Below are 19,720 nucleotides of genomic sequence, written 5' to 3'. Positions count from 1 at the left end.
TGGATAGTTTCAGTCTGAATGGCTGTACGCCACCGCAGCGTCTCAGGGGGTAGGTGAGGAAATTGCAGGAGTTTTGCAGTCTTGCAGATTACTTACTAAGGAAGCTATCCCAACACCTGGCAACTAGGGATAAAATGCACCACCAAAAATGAGAAGAAGACGAAATTTGAGGTCCGGTGCGGATAACCGGCGGGAGTCGTCTGACTTGATGACTGGGTCGGGCTACGTGAGGAACCAGCGGAGCTTTGCAAGATCCCTCAACAAATTGTCCAGTTTGTCCAGACAGTACAGTTTTCGGGGACAGAAGTGAAAGAGTATTGGGGTAGACTTTGGGGGTTACCCGCCCAGCATGCTGAGCGGATCACCGCCGAAGACACCCACCATGCCAATACGCCTGGCATGAATTTTGCGGATGTTACAGAAGAGGAAGTTCGACGAGCCATAAACAGCTCGAAGAACTGGAGGGGCCCAGATCTGGATCGAGTGCAGAATTTCTGGTACAAGAAATTTACCAGCGTACACAGTCGGTTGGTACACAGTATAAATAAGGTCATGAGTCGGCAGGAGGAATTTTCACCCTTCCTCACTGTGGGGATTACCTACCGTATCCCTAGGAACACGGTGCAGTACCCCGGAGACACAATATCGATTGCTTGCTTACCAACCCTCTATATATTTATCATGTCCATTATTAGTGGAAGGGTCAATGCGCACCTCGAGACCAACAACATTCTTTCCGAGGAGCAGAAGGGCTGCCCAGTTGGGTCAAGGGGTGTCAAAGAGCAAAACCCATTATCGACTGGTTAGTTGTAGGACAAGCAACTAGAGACCATACCTGGCTAATCGATATCCAACATCTTATCGCATTAATCCGAAACTAATAAAGTTTTTGGCGACAGTCATGGAAGGGTTGCATACCACCTTATCAGTGCGTACATCTGAGGGTGCTAATACCTCAGAGCCCATTCGTATACGGAGGGGGCATTTTCCAGGGGAATTCGTTGAGTCCCTTTTGGTTTTGTATGGCACTGAACCCACTTTCATGACTACTGAATGATGTTAGAGGGCATGGTTTTGCAATAAAGTATGGCCTACGTGCTAAGTGCGAACTGACACACTTGATGTACTTAGATGACATCAAGTTGTATGCTGGTACTGACGACCATCTTAGAAATCTGGTGCGAATAATTGATATATTCAGCCGTGATAGTTTGGATTAGATAAGTGTCGAATCCAAGCCATCCGCAAAGGTCATCACGAGCCGCATGCCGGACATAGCATTGGTGACCTCCATGTCGAAGCTACGGCCGAGACAGACTTCTACAAGTACTTAGGAATTCTGCAAGGAACTCATGCTCGAGTTGATGATCTGAAGGATGCACTGCTGTCCGAATTCCTGCGACGTGTAAAGCTGGTGTTGAAATCGCATCTCTCGGGGAAGAATAAAATTAGCGCATTGAATGTATTCGCTATCCCTTAACTGGCTTATGCATTCGGTATATTGGCGTGGACGAAAACCGATATGGAAAACGTCCAGCGGCGGATACGGACAACTATGTCTAAATTCCGAACGCATCATCCAAAGTCTGCCGTGGAGCGGTTGAACCTGCCTCGTGACATCGGAGGTAGGGGCGTGGTTGACGTGGCGGCACAACATCATCGCCAAGTCGACTCGCTGCGCGCTTATTTTTACAGCAAAGAGCAGGTGAGTCCCTTGCACGCGGCTGTCTGTAAGGCAGATTGTGGGTCGACTCCACTTAACTTGAAGGATCGACTGTCACCAGTGAGATTTGAACCGTGACCTTTCGTACGACAGCCTTCGAATAAGTTAAAAAAATTGTTTTGGCGAAAGAAGAAAACAAAAAATATCTTTTTCAACCTTTGTTTTTCTATTTCTTGGTTCCGAATTTGATACGTGATTTTTCAATTAGATAAAAGCCCTTATTTTACTTCCATTCTTCACTTTATCTTATACATAACATATCGTTAGATCCAAATCTGGAAGAAGGACGCATGTTTTTGCGTAGTGGATGTCTAAAAGGATGTTTCAAAATTCAATTACAATTAAGGGATATATATTGAACGGCATAAGAAAAGGAAGCAAATTCCAACTTGTAACCACTTCGGTCACGTTGCTCCCAGGGCAGAGGTGAGGCAGCGTCTGATGAGTTGCCTCTGCCCTGGATGAAACCTCAAGTCTTAAACGCAGGAGCTCCCGGTAAAGTCAACAATGCCCGATTGCTGGTCCTTTGGCATCCTTATTAAAAAGTCTATGAGAGTCACATGGTAAAATTTTATTCAATATTTTTATCATCTCTTCACTATTCAAATAAAGATTCCGTAACAAATGCTTAGTCGTAATAGAGCGCGTAAACTGTACCAATTGCGAATATATTCGGTCTATCGTAAACGTATGACACGTAGCGGTCCTTGGTAGCGTCCCACAGGAAACTTAATGCGGCACTAAATCCTTGCATATACTTTTGACCGATTGTTACCACACAAATAATTTTATATCTGCAACGAAATTCCAAATTAGATACTTCACAAAACTACTAAACCCACTCATGTCCTTCAACTCGTCTCACCTGTCTGCCTTCTGCAACTTTATCCGTGATTTGATCTCTTCACTGATTCCCTTGCACAAATTCGCTGCTGTCTTTGGATTATACGAGGATCCACTTAAAAAATGGTTCATGACGTTCTTAATGATATATTGAGCGGTTTCACTATTGAAAGGAGTTTGTGGCTCCAACCGATACGTAGGAGCGAAGCGCATAACTGGTTGCTGCATGACGGCACCCGAATAACTAGAATAGTGGAAGGACGAATTGCGAAAGGATAACCAAGTGACATCCTTACCCGTTGTACGTGGCCCATACTACTCCTTCGTTTGCTCAGGGAGAATGTGCTCTGGCCCGGAGCACGGGATTTACGATTTGCCACCGACTAGATATTGTGGGAACAGAAAAGATGGTTGATTAATTTGGATACGTGTATAAGCAGATTATTTGGTCTGATTGAGTAAATTAAATAAAGGACTACAAATTCAACTGGTTTTCATAGAGCTTCAAGTTCCTTTTTTAGGCTTTTGCAGGGTCGAAAAACCGTATCGATATTTGGTGGGACGTTTTCATAAGTATCGTTGAGAATTATCCTTCGAATTTAGTCGATCTCTTCCTCTATTGCTGCTGTAATTCATATTATCCTTTTTTAAAATTCCCTGGCTCCCTGTCCCACTTAGAATAATAATAACCAACTTATTTTCAATCAGATTTTGTAGTAGACCGACCCGCCCTCCTCTAAGTGATTTTGCATTGTTTAATTGCAGTCAATTGTGTCCTCGCGGTAATAAACAGGATGCATATTGCATGTACTACAATCTTATTTAATTAAGCGATATCGCGATAAGTTTTCCCACTGTAACTTCCTCCGCATAACCAATTATGTTATTAGCCAGGATTATCTATATTTTAATCAGATATTGTGCTCGTTGTTTAGTCGATAAGCTTTTACCAGTTTGTTTGACTGGGTAAAGTTAGCTTCCAGGATATTTATACACATGTAAATTTATACACACTCGTGCGGAAGCTAAACCTATCTAAAGCGCTACTTCCGTTCTAGAAAAATTAGAAGCTCTCATGGAACAGCAGGAATTGCCCAACTATTTGAAGGAGAACGCATGTATGTTTAGGTATGAAGACTTATTGCGTGTTGATAACATATTTCGATGTAACATGAGGTGTATCTAGGATAATAACGGAAGGGTAAACAGACTTCAAGGTTAGACGGTTACAAGATGTTTACAGTTGTTCTTTGTGCCTCCCTAAATCTAAGTATAATTGGTTATCAGCGGGTCGCGTTGAAAGCAGCCTTTTTGGAATAAACTTTTGAGATTTTGCGGAGCTTTTGAGGGTTTTTATTTCCAACTTAACAAGATTGTTTCAATTAATTTCCTTGATGTTGTCCTGATGGGGAGAGGCGTTACATTGCTATTAGCACCAAATACCCAGAAACGATATAAGCGTTAATTGAAATGGAAAAGAAAAATTAATTCGACCTCAATTTCTGACGGGGGCTGAGAATTGGCATTCAAGGATTGCTTCCAAAGTGGACCTTATCGGGATTTTTTCAATGACATGAAAACAAATTCCTTATTACATATTGTTCTCAGAGGGAGGAGTAAGTGAATGGCTTATTTATTTAAAGCTAGAGAGGGAAGTAGAGTCAAAGGACCCAAGCTGTAGGGCATTGTAGGACCGGCATAGCCTCGGGATCGGAGAGTAGAAGCTCCGCGAAGAGTACATAAAAAATGTCCGCACTACGTGTGTTATGAGACGAGGCGATACGGAAAGTAATATCCGAGTTGGCGGAGCAGTCAATCAGACAATTGGAGAATTTGAAAAGAGTACACATATCAAGGAAGATACGGCGTTGCTGTAGGGAGGGGAGATTGAGGGTGCGGAGTCGTGGCGGATAATCAACCCGTGGAAGGTTCTTTTTGTAAAAGAGGAGGAATTTGCGCTGTACAAATTCAAGAGCGTGGCAATCCCGGATGCGGAAGGGGGACCAGGCTACACAGTAATATGCAAGGATGTTTCTGAGAAGGGAATTGGAGAGTGTTAAGGAGGGCTGGAACGTAGAATAAAACCAGACATCTTGGAAGCTCTATTGATGATAACGACAACGAAGTGGAAATTGAAATGAAATTTGTCGTCGAAAATTACACCCAGGCCTTTGAAGGAGGTCAGTAGTGAAAGGGGTTGCCAAGTGAGAGAATAGGAAGAGGATGTTGCAGAGAGTTTTTAGTTAACACTTCAATCCTCAGTTTACAATTTTGGTCCTGTTTTTCTTTCGACCTGAATCGATTTAATTCCCATTATAACACCACAGTAAACAAGTGAAATTATGTGCGCGTTTATCAAATAAACAAGCCGATACAAAGTATATGTACGTTAATTCTAATTTGTTTATTGTCTGTTTTACAATAGGCACAGAAAATGTATTTTGCGCGTTTAAATACACGAATTGATTCTAGTTTCGGATTGGCGACTTAAGATTGTTACCCACAACGGTTGGAGACAGAAGAGACCGGCTTATTTCCATGCGGTCTTTTCTGTCCCAACCAACGGTACTTTCTCACCGCCAATCCTCCACTCCCGTGGCGAGTTCTAAAATGAGTGAGTGGAGAGTTCCGCGCCATCTACCCGTCCGCATCCGCAACATTCGAAATAAATTTTGAATGCTGCAGATCCTGCCGCGCCACATCACTCCGCCCCCAGACGAAACCTAAGGGGTTTCGGCGACCGATCCCGGAACTCCGTTCTCCGTTAATCCACAAAACGGACACGACGCCGCTTCGGGGCGCACACGGGTTTCAGTCTGGACAAAGAGACCGCCTTTTTGTGTCCACAGATCTCGAGCTGGAAGAAATGCTCTCCCCTCTCGAGAACACGGTACGGGCCCTCATATGGAGGTTGCAGCGCCTTCCGGACGGCATCCGTCCTGACCAGAACGTGCGTGCATGTGTCCAGTTCCTTGGGCGAACAGGCAGGTGTGGTCGAGTGTCGAGTGGGTGGTGGCGCTTTGATGCGTCAGAGATTGTCCCTCAGCAGGCGCACCAACCCCGACTCCGTGAGACCCGATCTCTTGTCGAAGACCGGATCGCTTGGGAGTCTTGGGTTCTCCCCGTATACCAGCTCCGCGAGGCTGGCAGCAAATTCCTCTCGGCGGGTTGTACGTAAGCCGAGTAGGACGAGAGGCAAGACTTGAGTCCAGGACGGATCGTCGCGTGCCATAATGGCGGCTTTCAGCGTCCGGTGCCAACGTTCTAGCATCCCATTGGATTGCGGGTGGTATGCAGTAGTCCGCTGACGTTTAAAACCCAGGAGTTTGCCTAATTCCGAGAAAAGGGTGGATTCAAATTGCATAAATTTCGAATGCTGCAGATCCTGCCGCGCCACAAGTTTAAGGGAATAGCGCATCCAGTGGCATTTGTTGACATTCAGTGTTAGCTTATTGACCGAACACCAACAGACTAAATTATCAAGGTTGGACTGTAAGAGAGCGCAGTCCAACAGAGACGAAACGGAAGCAAACAATTTAAGGTCGTCTGCGTAAAGCAAATACGGGCAGGTGAAGATGGAGGCGAGGTCATCGATAAAAAACAGGAAGAGTAGTGGGCTGAGTATAGAGCCTTGGGGAATACCAGAGGAAGGAGAGAAGGAGCGAGATGAATAACCATGAAAAGAAACTTTGCAGGAACGGTATGAGAGATAGGAGGAGAGCCAGGAGATGACTGAGGGAGGGAAGTCTAGTAATGAAAGTTTAGAGAGGAGAATGTTATGGTTATCGGTATCAAACGCTTTGGAGAAATCGGTATAAATAACATGTACCTCCTGTTGTGAATTCATGCATTTAGCAACAACGTTGGTAAAGACCAGAAGGTTTGAAGTCGTTGATCTATATTTCACGAAACCGTGCTGCTCTTTGACAATGAGGTGACCGAAGTGCGTGGTCAACCAGTCGTTGACATATCTTTCGAGGATTTTGGAGCAAGAGGAGAGAAGAGAAATGGGGCGGTAGTTCCCAGCAAGGGGAGGGTCTCCGGTCTTGAGGATAGAGATGATAAGGGCCTCTTTCCAGATACGGCGAAAGTAGCATTCATTTAGATTTTTGTTGTAGATTATACTCATGGGGAGGGAAATGTGCTTTCTGCAGTTAAAGAGGAGGAGATTAGGAAGCCTATCGAAGCCTATTGGGGTCACGATCACCAATGAGGAACTCAACCAAAGTAGGCGTAAGGAGAGGAATGGCTAGCGATTCGGAGGAGTCTGCAATTATGAGAGGTGCAGAAGGTGGAGGGCTCGAGGGAGAAAACACTGAAGAGAAGTAGGTGCAGAGAAGGTCGCAGGATTGTTGTCGGGAGTTGGCAGTGGAATCAGTGAAGCTGATAGAAGAAGGGAGAGATTGCGTGGGATTACGAGAATTGCGAGCGTGAGACTAAAAGGGTTTTAAGTTACCGTGGACAAGGGCGGCTTCGACGCTCAATAAGTACCTTTTACGCGCTTTTCTGATCATTGAGAGCTTGATCACACGATAAATTACTTAATATATGTACCCTAATGTTGAGTTCAGACCGTCAAAATTGGCTTTGCGGAAGTTGAACTTAGTGGATTTACGCTTGGTCACGGATTAGACTGGTGGAGCCGCAATGTAAGTGTCCAGCAATCAAATCATATGGGATTGAGAGACACCGCTTTTATCTATGGTAGGCGGCATACCTGTGTATAGTTTGCTGTTTTGACAGAGCTCGAAAACTTGCTTTGGCACCTTGCTCTTCGATGGCCCTGGTTTCTAATGACCAACAAAAATCAAGAAGCTAGCTCTTTGCTAGATTCCAACCGGATGGACATGGTCCAATTTTGATGGAAAAGAGGCAAATTTGACCTAATATAACTCCATTAATAATAGTAGCATTTCCACCAAACTTTCCAGTATGATGCTTCATATTAAAGCTTATGTTACGGACCTAGGGTGAACTTAATGGGGAGTCATAGTATGCATGGGTTGCTATATTTTTTTTCATATTGTTAGGTTGAGTAGTTTCTGAGAAGGGATCCTTGCAGTAATCAACCCTTTTTGGATCCACCCTGCCCCCTTTTTACAACCAATATCAAAACTAATACATTAAAATCCCGATAATTCCTATCGTCAAGGAACTGACGATTTGGTATGAAATATTGGAATTACCATTTATCACGATTGCAAAATAATAAAAATTAAGTCTGGGGACTGGCAAATTTGCAAGAATTAGTCGGAAATACGAAGTATTGACGTACGAATTATCGGGATTTTACAGTACTCTCTTCATTCATGACTAAATTTGGTGAAGCAAATCTGAACCCCTTTTTTTAGGTATATGAGGGCCCTCTACCGAATTTCGTGCCAGTAGGTGTAACTGTTTCTGAGAAAAGTGCGTGCAACAGACAGACAACCACACGGAGGGATAGTCCAGTGGAGGTTTTAGTCAATGAGATAAGCGCTTTGTACAAGAAGCAGAAGGCGAGCTTAAGCAAGCTAAGTAGGCGAATGAGGTCATTGGCTGCATGACAAACAGCAAGGGATCAGGCGAAGAATGACGGACACACAGGCTTATCCCAAATATAAGTATGTGGACTACACAAAACCACCGCGAGGCGAGTTACGATCTGACTCAGTTCTTAACCGGGCACGTTGGGTACAAGAAGTACCTCTATAGTGTATCTGTAAATCGGGTAATACAGTATGGGACGTGGTAGTTGGTCTTAATGGTACTAGAACGTTGGTCCCGGGGAGAGAGTGTGGAGAAAATATGGGAGGTTTCAGTCGGTAAGAGTCCGGCAAGCGCATCCTAGATTCTAGGTACGAATCCATGATGGATTTCCTACACAAAAAAAAACCGAGACGAACTTTCAAATAAGAAATCGATTTTAATAAGGTTGTTTTCAACAAAACCTTAAAAAATGAAATAGTTTTTTTTAAATTATGATTATATCTATATATTTAAAGAAGCATACGGAACCTCTTCCCGCCCAACCGGACCGAGGGGCGACCAACCTAAGGATGGGCTGAAGGCAACATCCAAAGGCCCGTATCACAGCGACGATGCGTTTTAACGCAAAGTGTGTGCGACCATGCGAAAATGTATTACTACATCCTGTTTGTCGCAAACACTTCAGCCAATGACGCGGAGGTTCTACACTACAGAGACATGGATCTTATATAGAAGACAGTGCGGATCAAGACTGAAACCCATTAGGTCAGATTGTTACCGGACAGGACTCTTCCGACTATAGCACAGGTTACAAGGATAACCGCTTTTTGCATCTCCATGTATAGTCCAGCCCTAAGATCGAGCGTTTTCAGCGCTTTATGTAAGTTCTGCGGGACTAAACCCGTCGCTGAAATTACTACTGGGACTACTTCGATCTTTTGTAGTCTCCAAGTCTGCTTCATATCGTCTGCCAAGGGGTCATAGTTCCGGATTTTTTCGTGCTGTTTTTCAACAGTGTTCCGGTCCAACGGTACGGCTACATCGATTACAAAGCACGCTCGTTCTTCCTTCAGAAGCAGAACTAGATCGGGTCTGTTATGATTAACACTGTGGTCGGTGGCAATAGTGTGATCCCACAGTAGTTTGACCCGATCAATTTCCAAGATTCTCTGCGGAGTATACTTATAGTAAGGGTGGTAGGTTGCCACTAAGTTATACTTCAACGCAAGGTTTTGATGGAGAATCTTGCAGACGGAGTTATGATGATTGGTGTACTCGGTACTGCTCAACATCCTGCACGCAGATGTAATGTGCTGGATGGTCTCCTCTTCACAGTTGCATAACCTACAACTGGAGTTGGTGATTGAGGAGTCGTGAAGAATGTACCGTTTATAATTTTTTGTTGGGAGCGAAGCATCCTGAATTGAAGTTAGGAATGCTTCGGTCTCACAGAAAAGTACACCATTTGTCAACCATTTGTTGGAGGCTTCGATGTCAATTCCTGACAACAACAAATTTTTGATATGACCTCCGTGAATGGATTTCTCTTTCCACATGTCGATCTTCTGTTGGACTGAAGTAACATTCGACATGGGATCCCATTCTCTGCTTCTCAAGTTCAAAGGAGATAATTTATTATCTGCCATGACGGTAGCCTGATGTATTTGGCTAGAGGATTGTTTCTCATAGAAAAACTCACGAAGAGAATGCACTTGATTGTAGTGCAACGTTTTTAAATCAAGTATCAAGGTATTTGTAGACGTCGTCCGAATCCATACCCTCAATTCGGATGTTATTTTGGCTGTATCCTTCGTTGTCGGTGTGTTTTCCCCGAACAATTGTTTTTATGCGATATTTTTCCAAACCCAACTGCATGCCGATATTCCTGCTGAACTGGGTGGTGATGTCCAGCAAGGAGCGAAGTTGGTTCTCGTCTTTGGCATACAATTTGATGTCGTCAATGTACATCAAATGACTTAATGTACATTTCGACAATATGCCATGCTTGACTTGGAATCCGTATTTGCTTTCATGCAAAAGATGGGATAGTGGATTCAAACCCAAACACAACCACAGTGGGCTTAGAGAGTCGCCTTGGAAAATGCCACGCCTGATTGGTATCTCTCTTGATGTTTGTGAGGATACCGATAGCTTCGTGCTCCAATTCTTCATTACTGTTCTCAGAAGAAGAACGACATTCGGGTTGATTTTATACAAGCGTAACGCTTGTAGTAATCACGAATGTGATATGGAGTCAAAGGCTGATTTATAATCGATGTAGGCTATCGAGATATTTCGTTTCTGATGGACAGCCCGCTTTACAGCGACCGTATCGATTATAAGCTGTTCTTTGCAGCCTCGGGAGCCTTTTGTGCATCCTTTTTGCTCCTCAGCTATCAATTTATGAACATCAAGATGTTTTGAGATGTTCGCGCACAGAACTGAAGTGAAGACCTTGTAGATGGTAGGAAGACAAGTAATTGGTCGACATTTTGAAGGGCAAGAGGCACTCTGTTCCTTGGGGATGAGGAAAGTTATCCCCTTGGTGAAAAATGGTGGAACTAAATCAGGATCGGCAATCATCTGATTAAATTGATTTGCCAATATCCTGTGAGTGCTCTTGAACCGCTTCAGCCAGAAGTTGTGAATCTTGTCAACTCCTGGCGCCTTCCAGTTACCTGCCTTGTCAAGGGCTGCTTCAACGTCGACTTTAGTTACGTCAGGCATGGTCATTTCGGGGAGAGCCTCGCATGAACGCATAAGGTGTGGGAGCCACGCTGCTTCTAAATTGCAACGGCTGGATTCGCTCCAAACACTTCTCCAGAAGTCTTCTGCCTGATCCAGATCGAGGTTACTTTCCCTATCTGAGTTGGTGAGATTTTTGTAGAATCCCCGTTGGTTCTGGAAGAACAAGGTGTTGTCTGTCCTTCACTGAAAGCTTTTCTGATACCTACGGATGCGATTGGAGCATACCGCAAGTTCCTGCTTCAGCACCTCGAGGATTTCTTCGATTGGCATATCATTGGACAGATGGTAGTTTCCAATGATGTTCGCAATGCATCTGTGCACTCTTGGTGATGGATTTTCAAGGAGTGCTTGCGTGACACGACCAATCTCCTTTCTCAACTTTTCGACTCTTTTGTTGAGTCGAAACACCCAGAACGGTAAAGTCCTTCTCTGTTATTCGCTCTAAGATGTTGATTATGGAGACGAATAACCGTGGCAACTGCAACGTAGATCAGGCTGTGAACCTCTGTAGCAGTAATCTCGCTAGCCAAACGATCAGCCAAAATTCTTTTTACGGCAGCAATGATGTTAGTAGTTGCCGAAGTAAACTTCAGTTTTGGGATCTTTGGTCTAGCGTCTGGGAGAATCTCAGCATACTCTGTGAATGCGACCTGGAATGCGGTCAAAGCCTCATTATAAATTGGGTCGACATCCCCAGTTACTAAGCTTCTCCTGACTACTGGATTCATGGAGTGCCTTACAGGTGGAGTACTTGTGTTACTCCTTTGACTAGTCCGGTAATTTGATGACTCCAGCCCGAGCTCAAGTGAAACCTCTTGGAAGATTTGTTGCCTAGTTCGTAAGGCAACTCGGTTGTTATTCACTATCACCCGGTACTGGTTGACGACGTTCTGTTCCGGAGCATGACTTAGCTCCGGAAATCGGGTTATGAACGCGTCATGTAGTCGGTGTCTGTACCCTGATGGATTCCGTTCCAAATTCGTGACACGGTAATAGGCGCGGACGATAAATTCATTGAGCTGGTTCGTCCAAACCATACGACGCCTAGGTCTCCCGTCCTTGGTGGTTGACGGCATAACCGCCAAAACATCCAAGGGCGAAGAGTCGCTTTGATGTTGTTGAGCGACCCTTAACCGTGTTGGGTACTGTCTTCGTGTCCCTGGGGTCCCATCAAAAGAATTTGAATTATTTTCCCCAATTTTGTTCCCACGAGTGTTGGGGAGGCAGTCAACCCTGCAACAGAGCCCCAATGTTGCAATGTCCCATGGTTACCTCCAAAGGTAGGGAAGGTATTTGGAGGGGAGCCGCTGAAATACAGTGTAACGTCACTGCAATTCATCCGATAGGCGCGTCGATCCCTTCACCCCGGATTACGGATTTGTTAAGGAGGTTTGCTTCCCCTGAAAGGGAAGAATCGGTAAGGGAAGACGAACACAAAGGGAAACGATCTGCTTGTCCGCGGCTACTTATTTACAAGATTAACTTGCGATATTCGTAGTTGGCCCGGTGGGTCATGTCATTATCCGCAACCCATGACACGCGTCTGGTCGCAAGCAGCTCTGCGTTTGCAACTCAGGTGAGGATAAACCTGGTACGCCAGGTATATATATATATATATATATATATATATATATATATATATATCCGCAGTCAGTTGCTGTAATAACCACTAAGGGAAGGAGAAGAAGTAGGGCACAATTTACAATTGTAAACTTGGCTTTGTTGGCTTTTTGTGTAATTAACATATTATGGGGTGGGATCTCTCTTCGAAACTCATTCTCAGAGTCTTAGACGATTCAACTGTTGTTGGTTGACCTCGGTACAAAACGGGGGTGTCTGGAGTTCCTTGCTAAGGCGGGCCTAGACCGGATACCGGTTGCTGCGCCGCTGATGATGATGATTTGCGTGCTCTCTGGCGTCGCAAAGACAATGACTAAAATAATCCTGGAACGCATCAAAGAACATCTCGAAACCTTGAGTGACAGAGAGCAGGGTGGTTTCCGTGCCGGATCCTCCTGTATTGACCACATCAACACCCTACGGATCATTTTGGAACAGTGCACGGAGTTTAGATTTTCGCTTCACCTGCTCTTCATCGATTTCGAGAAAACCTTCGAACAGGGAGAGTATCGTGAAGTGCTTTACGCAGGAGGGGGATTCCGGAGAAACTAATAAACTAACTAACTAAACTAACTAATAATGTTATCAGAGCGACGAACAACGACGCAAAATATCATATTACGTGCTGCACCAAGGTATCATAGAATCTCCGAAGATTTTGAGTTCAGAGCGGAGCCCGCCAGGGTTGTATTCTCTCAGCGATATTATTTCTTCTTCTTACTAGTGACGTTCTTTATGCTGCCTTGCCAACAGGACGTGGAGGAATTAAATAGATATCTTTTCTCAATCACCATGGCCACGTTGATGACACCTGTTTGCTCTTGCACCGGGTCATGGAATTTGGCCGAGTGGCTTTGGATTTGGAAAGAGAGGCAAGCAGAGTTAGACTGAAGATAAATACCTACAAAAGGAATGTTCTCAGTCTGGCGGATCATCGCATTCTTTCTATCTGTATTGATGCAATTCTGTGCTAGTGTTCTTTCTGTGTTGCTATATGGGAGTAGCGCGTTAAAAGCGAACGCCACAGTTACTCAAAATCTCCAAGCTTCCGTCAATACTTGTCTGCGTCGTATCATCGGAGTGCGCTGGTCTCACACTATCTTAAACAAGGAACTTGGTCGGCGCACAGGGCTGGCACTCGTATGTACTATGATAGGAAGGCGAAATTAGCGGTAGGAAGGTCACACATTAAGGAGGGGCGACAAATCCATTGCTGTACATACGCTATACAATGGACTCAACTCCCCTAATATGGTCGATGAGTGGATCGCTCCAAGCGTATTTGGCGCAGAACAGTAGAGGTCGAGTGATGTGGTCTCGAAAAGCTGTGGGAGGAGCTGAAGGGCATTTCAGGTAACCGCGAATGATGGCGTGTAGATGTAGTTTACTCGCTATACCTCACTGGGGGTAAATGACAACCCCATATATATACAATTGCCTACATGTTTGGCATTTGGAAAGCTTTTGGCAGTACAGACTCGTTTATAAGTGAAGCAACATTCTTCCTTTTCTCACTTTTTATCGCGGATATCCTCAATACCCGCTTCAATACCCGACCGAATCAAGATCCTTCAATATGCCGATGACGGCAGGACTCATCTGAATTCATATTTAGCCGAGGTCTACCACTAATTTACCAAGTGGAAACTCAATGCACAAAAATGCCAATCAGTTATCCTTAAAGGAAAAATTAAGATCACACTGAAAACGATGGTCAAAGGGTAGTATAGGTCCCAGGGCGAAACGTGAATTGGTACCCACGATGGAGCATAAAACCTGGGAAATGCCTGCTGAACCAATACCAACAGCTCTACTACCAAACCCTATCTCCACCTCCACGTGGTGACCGCTGGGAGCTCTTTCTTAACGAAAAGCTGCAGACGGAGAAGGATGAAGGCGAGTCTCCCGCGCCTAAAAACGAGACAAATTGTACCAACTGGTCCTCCAGGTTGGGGGTTGGGTAGAGCTGACAACCCTACACGGAAAACAACTCGTTACGAAGCCAAAACAGGAGCCTCGGACAGGACGGATTTTAAAACGACGGACCCGGCAACGAACACGGAATAAAGATTTGCGCATTTTCTCATGGAACGTGCGCTCCCTGTACAGAGATGAAGCTGACGAGCAGCTAGCCGATACCCTGTCCCAATATAGGGCTGATATAACAGCGTTGCAAGAGATGCGATGGACAGGGACCGGTTTCCTGGAGAAGAGCCACTACACCATATATTATAGCGGTCATCCAGTAAACCATGTGCTCGGAGTAGGTTTCTTAGTCAGCCAAAAAATGAAACCTGCTGTTATCGGCTTTGAAAACATAAGCGAACGGCAATGCACTCTGCGCTTGCGAGGCAAGTTTAGAAATATAAGCCTCATAAACGTTCACGCCCCTATAGAGGAGACTGCAGAGTCGGAGAAGGATACCTTCTACGAGGCAGAAGAACGAACCCTCGAAGCCTGTCCCAGATATGATATCAAAATCATACTTGGGGATTTTAACAGCCAAGTAGGGAAGGAACCCGTATTCAGGCGATACGTTGGCTCCCATAGCTTACACGAAAAAACAAATGATAACGGACTGCGGATTATTCAATTAGCAGGGTCACACGAAATGGTTATTGGAAGTACCTGGTTTGCGCGGAAAGCGGTCCACAAACATACGTGGGCCTTTCCAGACGGGACCACTTTCAACCAAATTGACCACATGTTGATCGAACGCCGCCACCTCTCAGCCTTGATGAATGTCAGAACTTATAGACTCGGATCACTATCTCGTTGGCATGGTGCTCCGAGCTCGAATAACAATACCACCTAGAATCCCCTCTGACAATCAGGTGAGAGTGAACACTGAAGCCATCTACAACACAACCCTCCGCGAGACCTATAAGAGGGAAATGGATGCCGCAATAACCGCAGTCAACAGAGGACCTGGAGATGAAGCATCAACAAATGATCTTCACAATCACCTGAAGAACGCTATCATGAATACGGCCACAAACATACTTGGCCCCAGCCGCAAAAGTAGTCGGAACGGCTGGTTTGACGATAAATGTATGCTAGCAACGGAACGGAAGAATGCCGCATACCGACTAATGTTGCATCCTCAAAGAACGCGGGCACGCGCAGAGACTTATCACGAACTCCGTCGAGTGGAGAAGCAACTTTACAGACGAAAAAAGGAAGCCTGGGAGAACCAACAAGTCTATGAACTAGAAAAGTACAGGGAGCAACCACATCACAAATTTTACCAACAAGTCAGCAGGATGAAGCCTTATACACCTCGATGCTCATCCTGCCGAGACAAAGAGGGAAATCTGATTTCCGACAGAATGGGCATATTAGAGCGATGGGTTGAGTACTTTGATGAGCTACTGAACAACCAGAACATCGGCGAGTTGGAGGTCCCGCCAACTGAAGACGACGGACAAATACTGCCACCACCAAGTTTAGGAGAACCAGTCCATGCAATTCATCGGCTAAAAAATCATAAGTCGCCAGGAGCCGATGGAATTACAGCCGAATTGGTTAAATATGGAGGCGACCAGTTACACCAAGTGGTTCATCAACTTGTGCTCAAGGTATGGGACAGCGAGTCAATGCCTGTCTCATACATAAAAAGGGAGATATCACACAGTGCAGCAATTATAGAGGTATCACGTTGCTGAGTACCATCTATAAGATATTCTTCACTATCTTGCTAGGCCGGATAGCCCCATACGCCCAGAACATCATTGGCCCATACCAAAGAGGCTTCACTCCAGGCAAATCAGCAACAGATCAGATTTTCTTTCTGCGGCAAGCGATGGAAAAACTGTTGGAATATGGACAACAGTTGCACCATCTGTTCATCGAATTTAAAGCCGCCTATGATAGCATAGCCAGGGTAAAACTGTACACGGCCATGAGAGAATTCGGTATCCCGACGAAATTAATAAGACTGACTAGGCTGACCCTGACCAATGTGCGAGGCCAGATAAAAGCAGCAGGATCACTCTCAAGACCATTCGACATCAACAACGGTCTACGACAAGGGGATGCGCTATCATGCGTCCTCTTTAACCTGCCCCTCGAGAAAGTGATCCGTGATGCTGAGGTAAATGCAAGAGGTACGATCCTCTTCAAGTCCACCCAACTACTGGCCTATGCTGACGATATCGAAATCATGGGAAGAACCACCCGAGACGTACAAACTGCCTTCATCCAGATCGAGCAGGCGGCGCGAGATCTTGGGCTGCACATCAATGAAGGCAAGACAAAATATATGGTGGCAACGACAGCACCGAAGACGAATCAACCAACAACATCAAACCGCACTGGTCAAACACGGAGAAGAATAAGGATAGGAGAATACAACTTTGAGACCGTTGACAATTTCTCCTATCTAGGGTCGAAAATCACAACCCATAACAACTACGATGATGAAATCCACGCACGGTTGTTGTCAGCCAACAGAGCCTATTTCAGCTTACAAAGACTGTTCCGCTCGAAACGTCTCACCATAGGGTCAAAGCTCTTACTGTGCAAGACTATGATCTTGCCAGTCCTTATGTATTCCTCGGAAACTTGGGTGCTTAGCAAGAAAAATTGCGAACTCTTGGCCGCGTTCGAGAGAAGAATCCTCCGAAGAATTTTTAGCCCCCTACATGAGGATGGACGATTCCATAGCCTACACAATGACGAAATCTATGAGCGATACCATGACCGTCCGGTTGTGGATAAAATCCGGCTCAATAGGTTACAGTATGGATGAGGATGATCCCACCCGGAAAGTCTATAAGGGCAATATCTATTGTAGAAAAAGAAGACGAGGCAGACCCTGCCTAGGATGGAGCGATGGCGTAGGTCAGGACGCCATACAGCTTTTAGGGATATGGAATTGGTGGACCTCGGCGCAAAACCGGGATGTCTGGAGTTCCTTATTAAGACAGTCCTAGACCGGATACCGGTTGTTGCGCCGTTGATGATGATGATGATGAAAACGATTTAAGACATGGGAAACATATCCTTAAGAGTACATACGTCTGCCATTCCAAGAGCGAATCAAGTTATCTACCTTGGTATCACTAACAACTTAAACCTATTCAACATCCTTCCCATTAATAAGGAACTAAACGGTGCCAACGAGGTTTTCATAACACTGTCTCACATAATCCGTTTAAATAATTCCACTCCACCAAAGGTCAAGTTTTTCTGCTGTATACAGTCAATTCTTCCTATTACTTTCGGTTTCATCTTCTGGACTGACCTGATAAGGAGATAACCTCTTCTTATGGAGAGGTGAGGCTGCATGTGGTAGAATAGCCTTGTGCACAGGTCGCCATTCCTATGCACAATGCGTTTTTTCATCCCAACAAAATGACTTAGCTGTTTATATACCACCTTCCCTCCATAATCCCTTTCCTATTCTCATCATTACCCTCCCTCACTTTCTCATCCCTTTGAAATCAAAAAGGAAAGTCTGAGCATAATATTTAAGAGTATTCATTATGATATGTATCTTCCTGGAAAAAGGTATTACATGTACACATCCGCAGATGATTGGAAAGAATTACTACGCCCGACGCAGTAGAGAATGATAAAATATCTCCTAAACCAGAATGCTATCCCCCGTGGTTTCAACATTTAAGGACTATTCCCATTCACCTCTCTAAATAATATAACGAGTATTACATCCCTGTTTTCAAGCTTACCATTTTCAACATATTTCCACCGTGGTATCACTCAACTTTTCACTCAAAATGTAAACGATAAAAAATAAATCTGTATCTTTTCTTTTTAATAATCAATTTCAACGACGTAAAAACTGTCTTGTCAGATTTGCAAGGAAAACGCACTTCAAACTTGACTCTTACACTAAAATGTTTGCCTCCTAAGTTAACAAAAAAAATTTCCAAAATAAAATAGATTTTCTGTTTTCTGGAGAGCTTTTCGGAATTCGTCCTTTCTACGTAGTAGCTCTCCATTCGACTGCCTTAATTCGCATTCCATAAGTGTTAAAAACTATATTAGGAGAACAATTTCTTTGAAATTATATTGACTAAGGTGGAGACGACCAAGCAAATCGATTTAACAAGAATTTATCATTTTATTGCATGTAATTGTAATATGGATAAAATCGTCCTGGCGTGCTAAGGTTTCATTTACGCCTCCGGTGTTATGTGTGGATAAATTAGACATGTTATTACTGAGTTACTGGCATAGCGTGGAATGCATATTACTGTCTGGGAGTTGCAAAGTCAGTACAACGTATAAGAGGAGCTATATACATATTTGATAAGTTAAGGCATATCCTACTTCCCAATGTACGTATTCATATGTAAGGATATTGATATCTATAGAATGCAGTCACCTACCTATGGTTCAACCAAAACAACGTTATGGAATAGCTGGGAAAGGTAGTATAGATATTTTATTCCAACGTCAGTTTTTCACTCTTGCAATTCGAATAGGGAAAGGACTCGGCGCTTCAGGTATGACAGGTTTGGGTATTTCCTATGTAAGAAGAATTCGCAGTAATAACAGCCCCCAGTGAATTTCGTATTGTTGGAAGGTTGTGTAACTGTAGGGTATGAATCGGGCAAAGGAGGGGGAAGGGGCAGCTCTAAACCTACTTTCCACATAAAAATTTTCTATTTATTGAATCTGTTCCTTATTATCTACAATTGTCCTTAATAGGGTGATGAAGGGCAGTTTTGAATCCACTGGAGTAGATACTGACCAAACGTCTTCTGGTGGCTCCTTTGTGGAACATACGGCATCTATATAGTCTTTCTTATTGTAATTTTTTTTCAATCTCTTTTCAACAACACTGTGCTCACGGGATTACTTGCTACTAAAGTATCAAATTAGATTTGGAATATTATCTTTCGGTATTCATAGATGACACTGCTGTCGCGCTCCTAAAGTGCCATAAAAAGTGCCAACTTCATTCGGCTGACCATAGCTTTTCCTTGCCACCGAAAACCAACCAACCAACAACATCAAATCGCACTGGTCAAACGGGAAGGATAAAGATAGGAGAATACAACTTTGAGACCGTTGATAATTTCTCCTATCTATGGTCAAAAATCACAACCGATAAAAGCTACGATGATGAAATACGGTTGTTGTCAGCCAACAGAGCCTGTTTCAACTTACAAAAATTGTTCCGCTCGAAACGTCTCACCATAGGGTCAAAGCTCTTACTGTACAAGACAATGATCTTGCCAGTCCTCATGTATTCCTCGGAGACTTGGGGTCTTAGCAAGAAAAATTGCGAACTCTTGGCCGCGTTCGAGAGAAGAATCCTCCGAAGAATTTTTGGTCCCCTTACATGAG

General features: G+C 44.3%; 1 protein-coding gene across 1 annotated transcript; it reads right to left on the bottom strand.

Annotated features, from left to right (window-relative positions):
- Window positions 1–2,279: 2,279 nt before the first annotated feature.
- Window positions 2,280–18,378, bottom strand: LOC119655498 (tctex1 domain-containing protein 1). Its single transcript, XM_038061403.1, has 4 exons — window positions 18,094–18,378; window positions 2,863–2,949; window positions 2,589–2,788; window positions 2,280–2,517 (listed from the first exon to the last, which is right to left on the bottom strand). The coding sequence occupies exons 1-4, from the start codon at window positions 18,103–18,105 to the stop codon at window positions 2,352–2,354; spliced, it is 465 nt and encodes a 154-aa protein (XP_037917331.1). The 5' UTR covers window positions 18,106–18,378; the 3' UTR covers window positions 2,280–2,351.
- Window positions 18,379–19,720: the final 1,342 nt, after the last annotated feature.

This window comes from Hermetia illucens, chromosome 1 (assembly GCF_905115235.1).
Source record: "Hermetia illucens chromosome 1, iHerIll2.2.curated.20191125, whole genome shotgun sequence".
NCBI classification, from domain to species: domain Eukaryota; kingdom Metazoa; phylum Arthropoda; class Insecta; order Diptera; family Stratiomyidae; genus Hermetia; species Hermetia illucens.
Note: the sequence above shows the minus strand (reverse complement) of the source record. Positions and strands in the feature narration are given on the sequence as shown.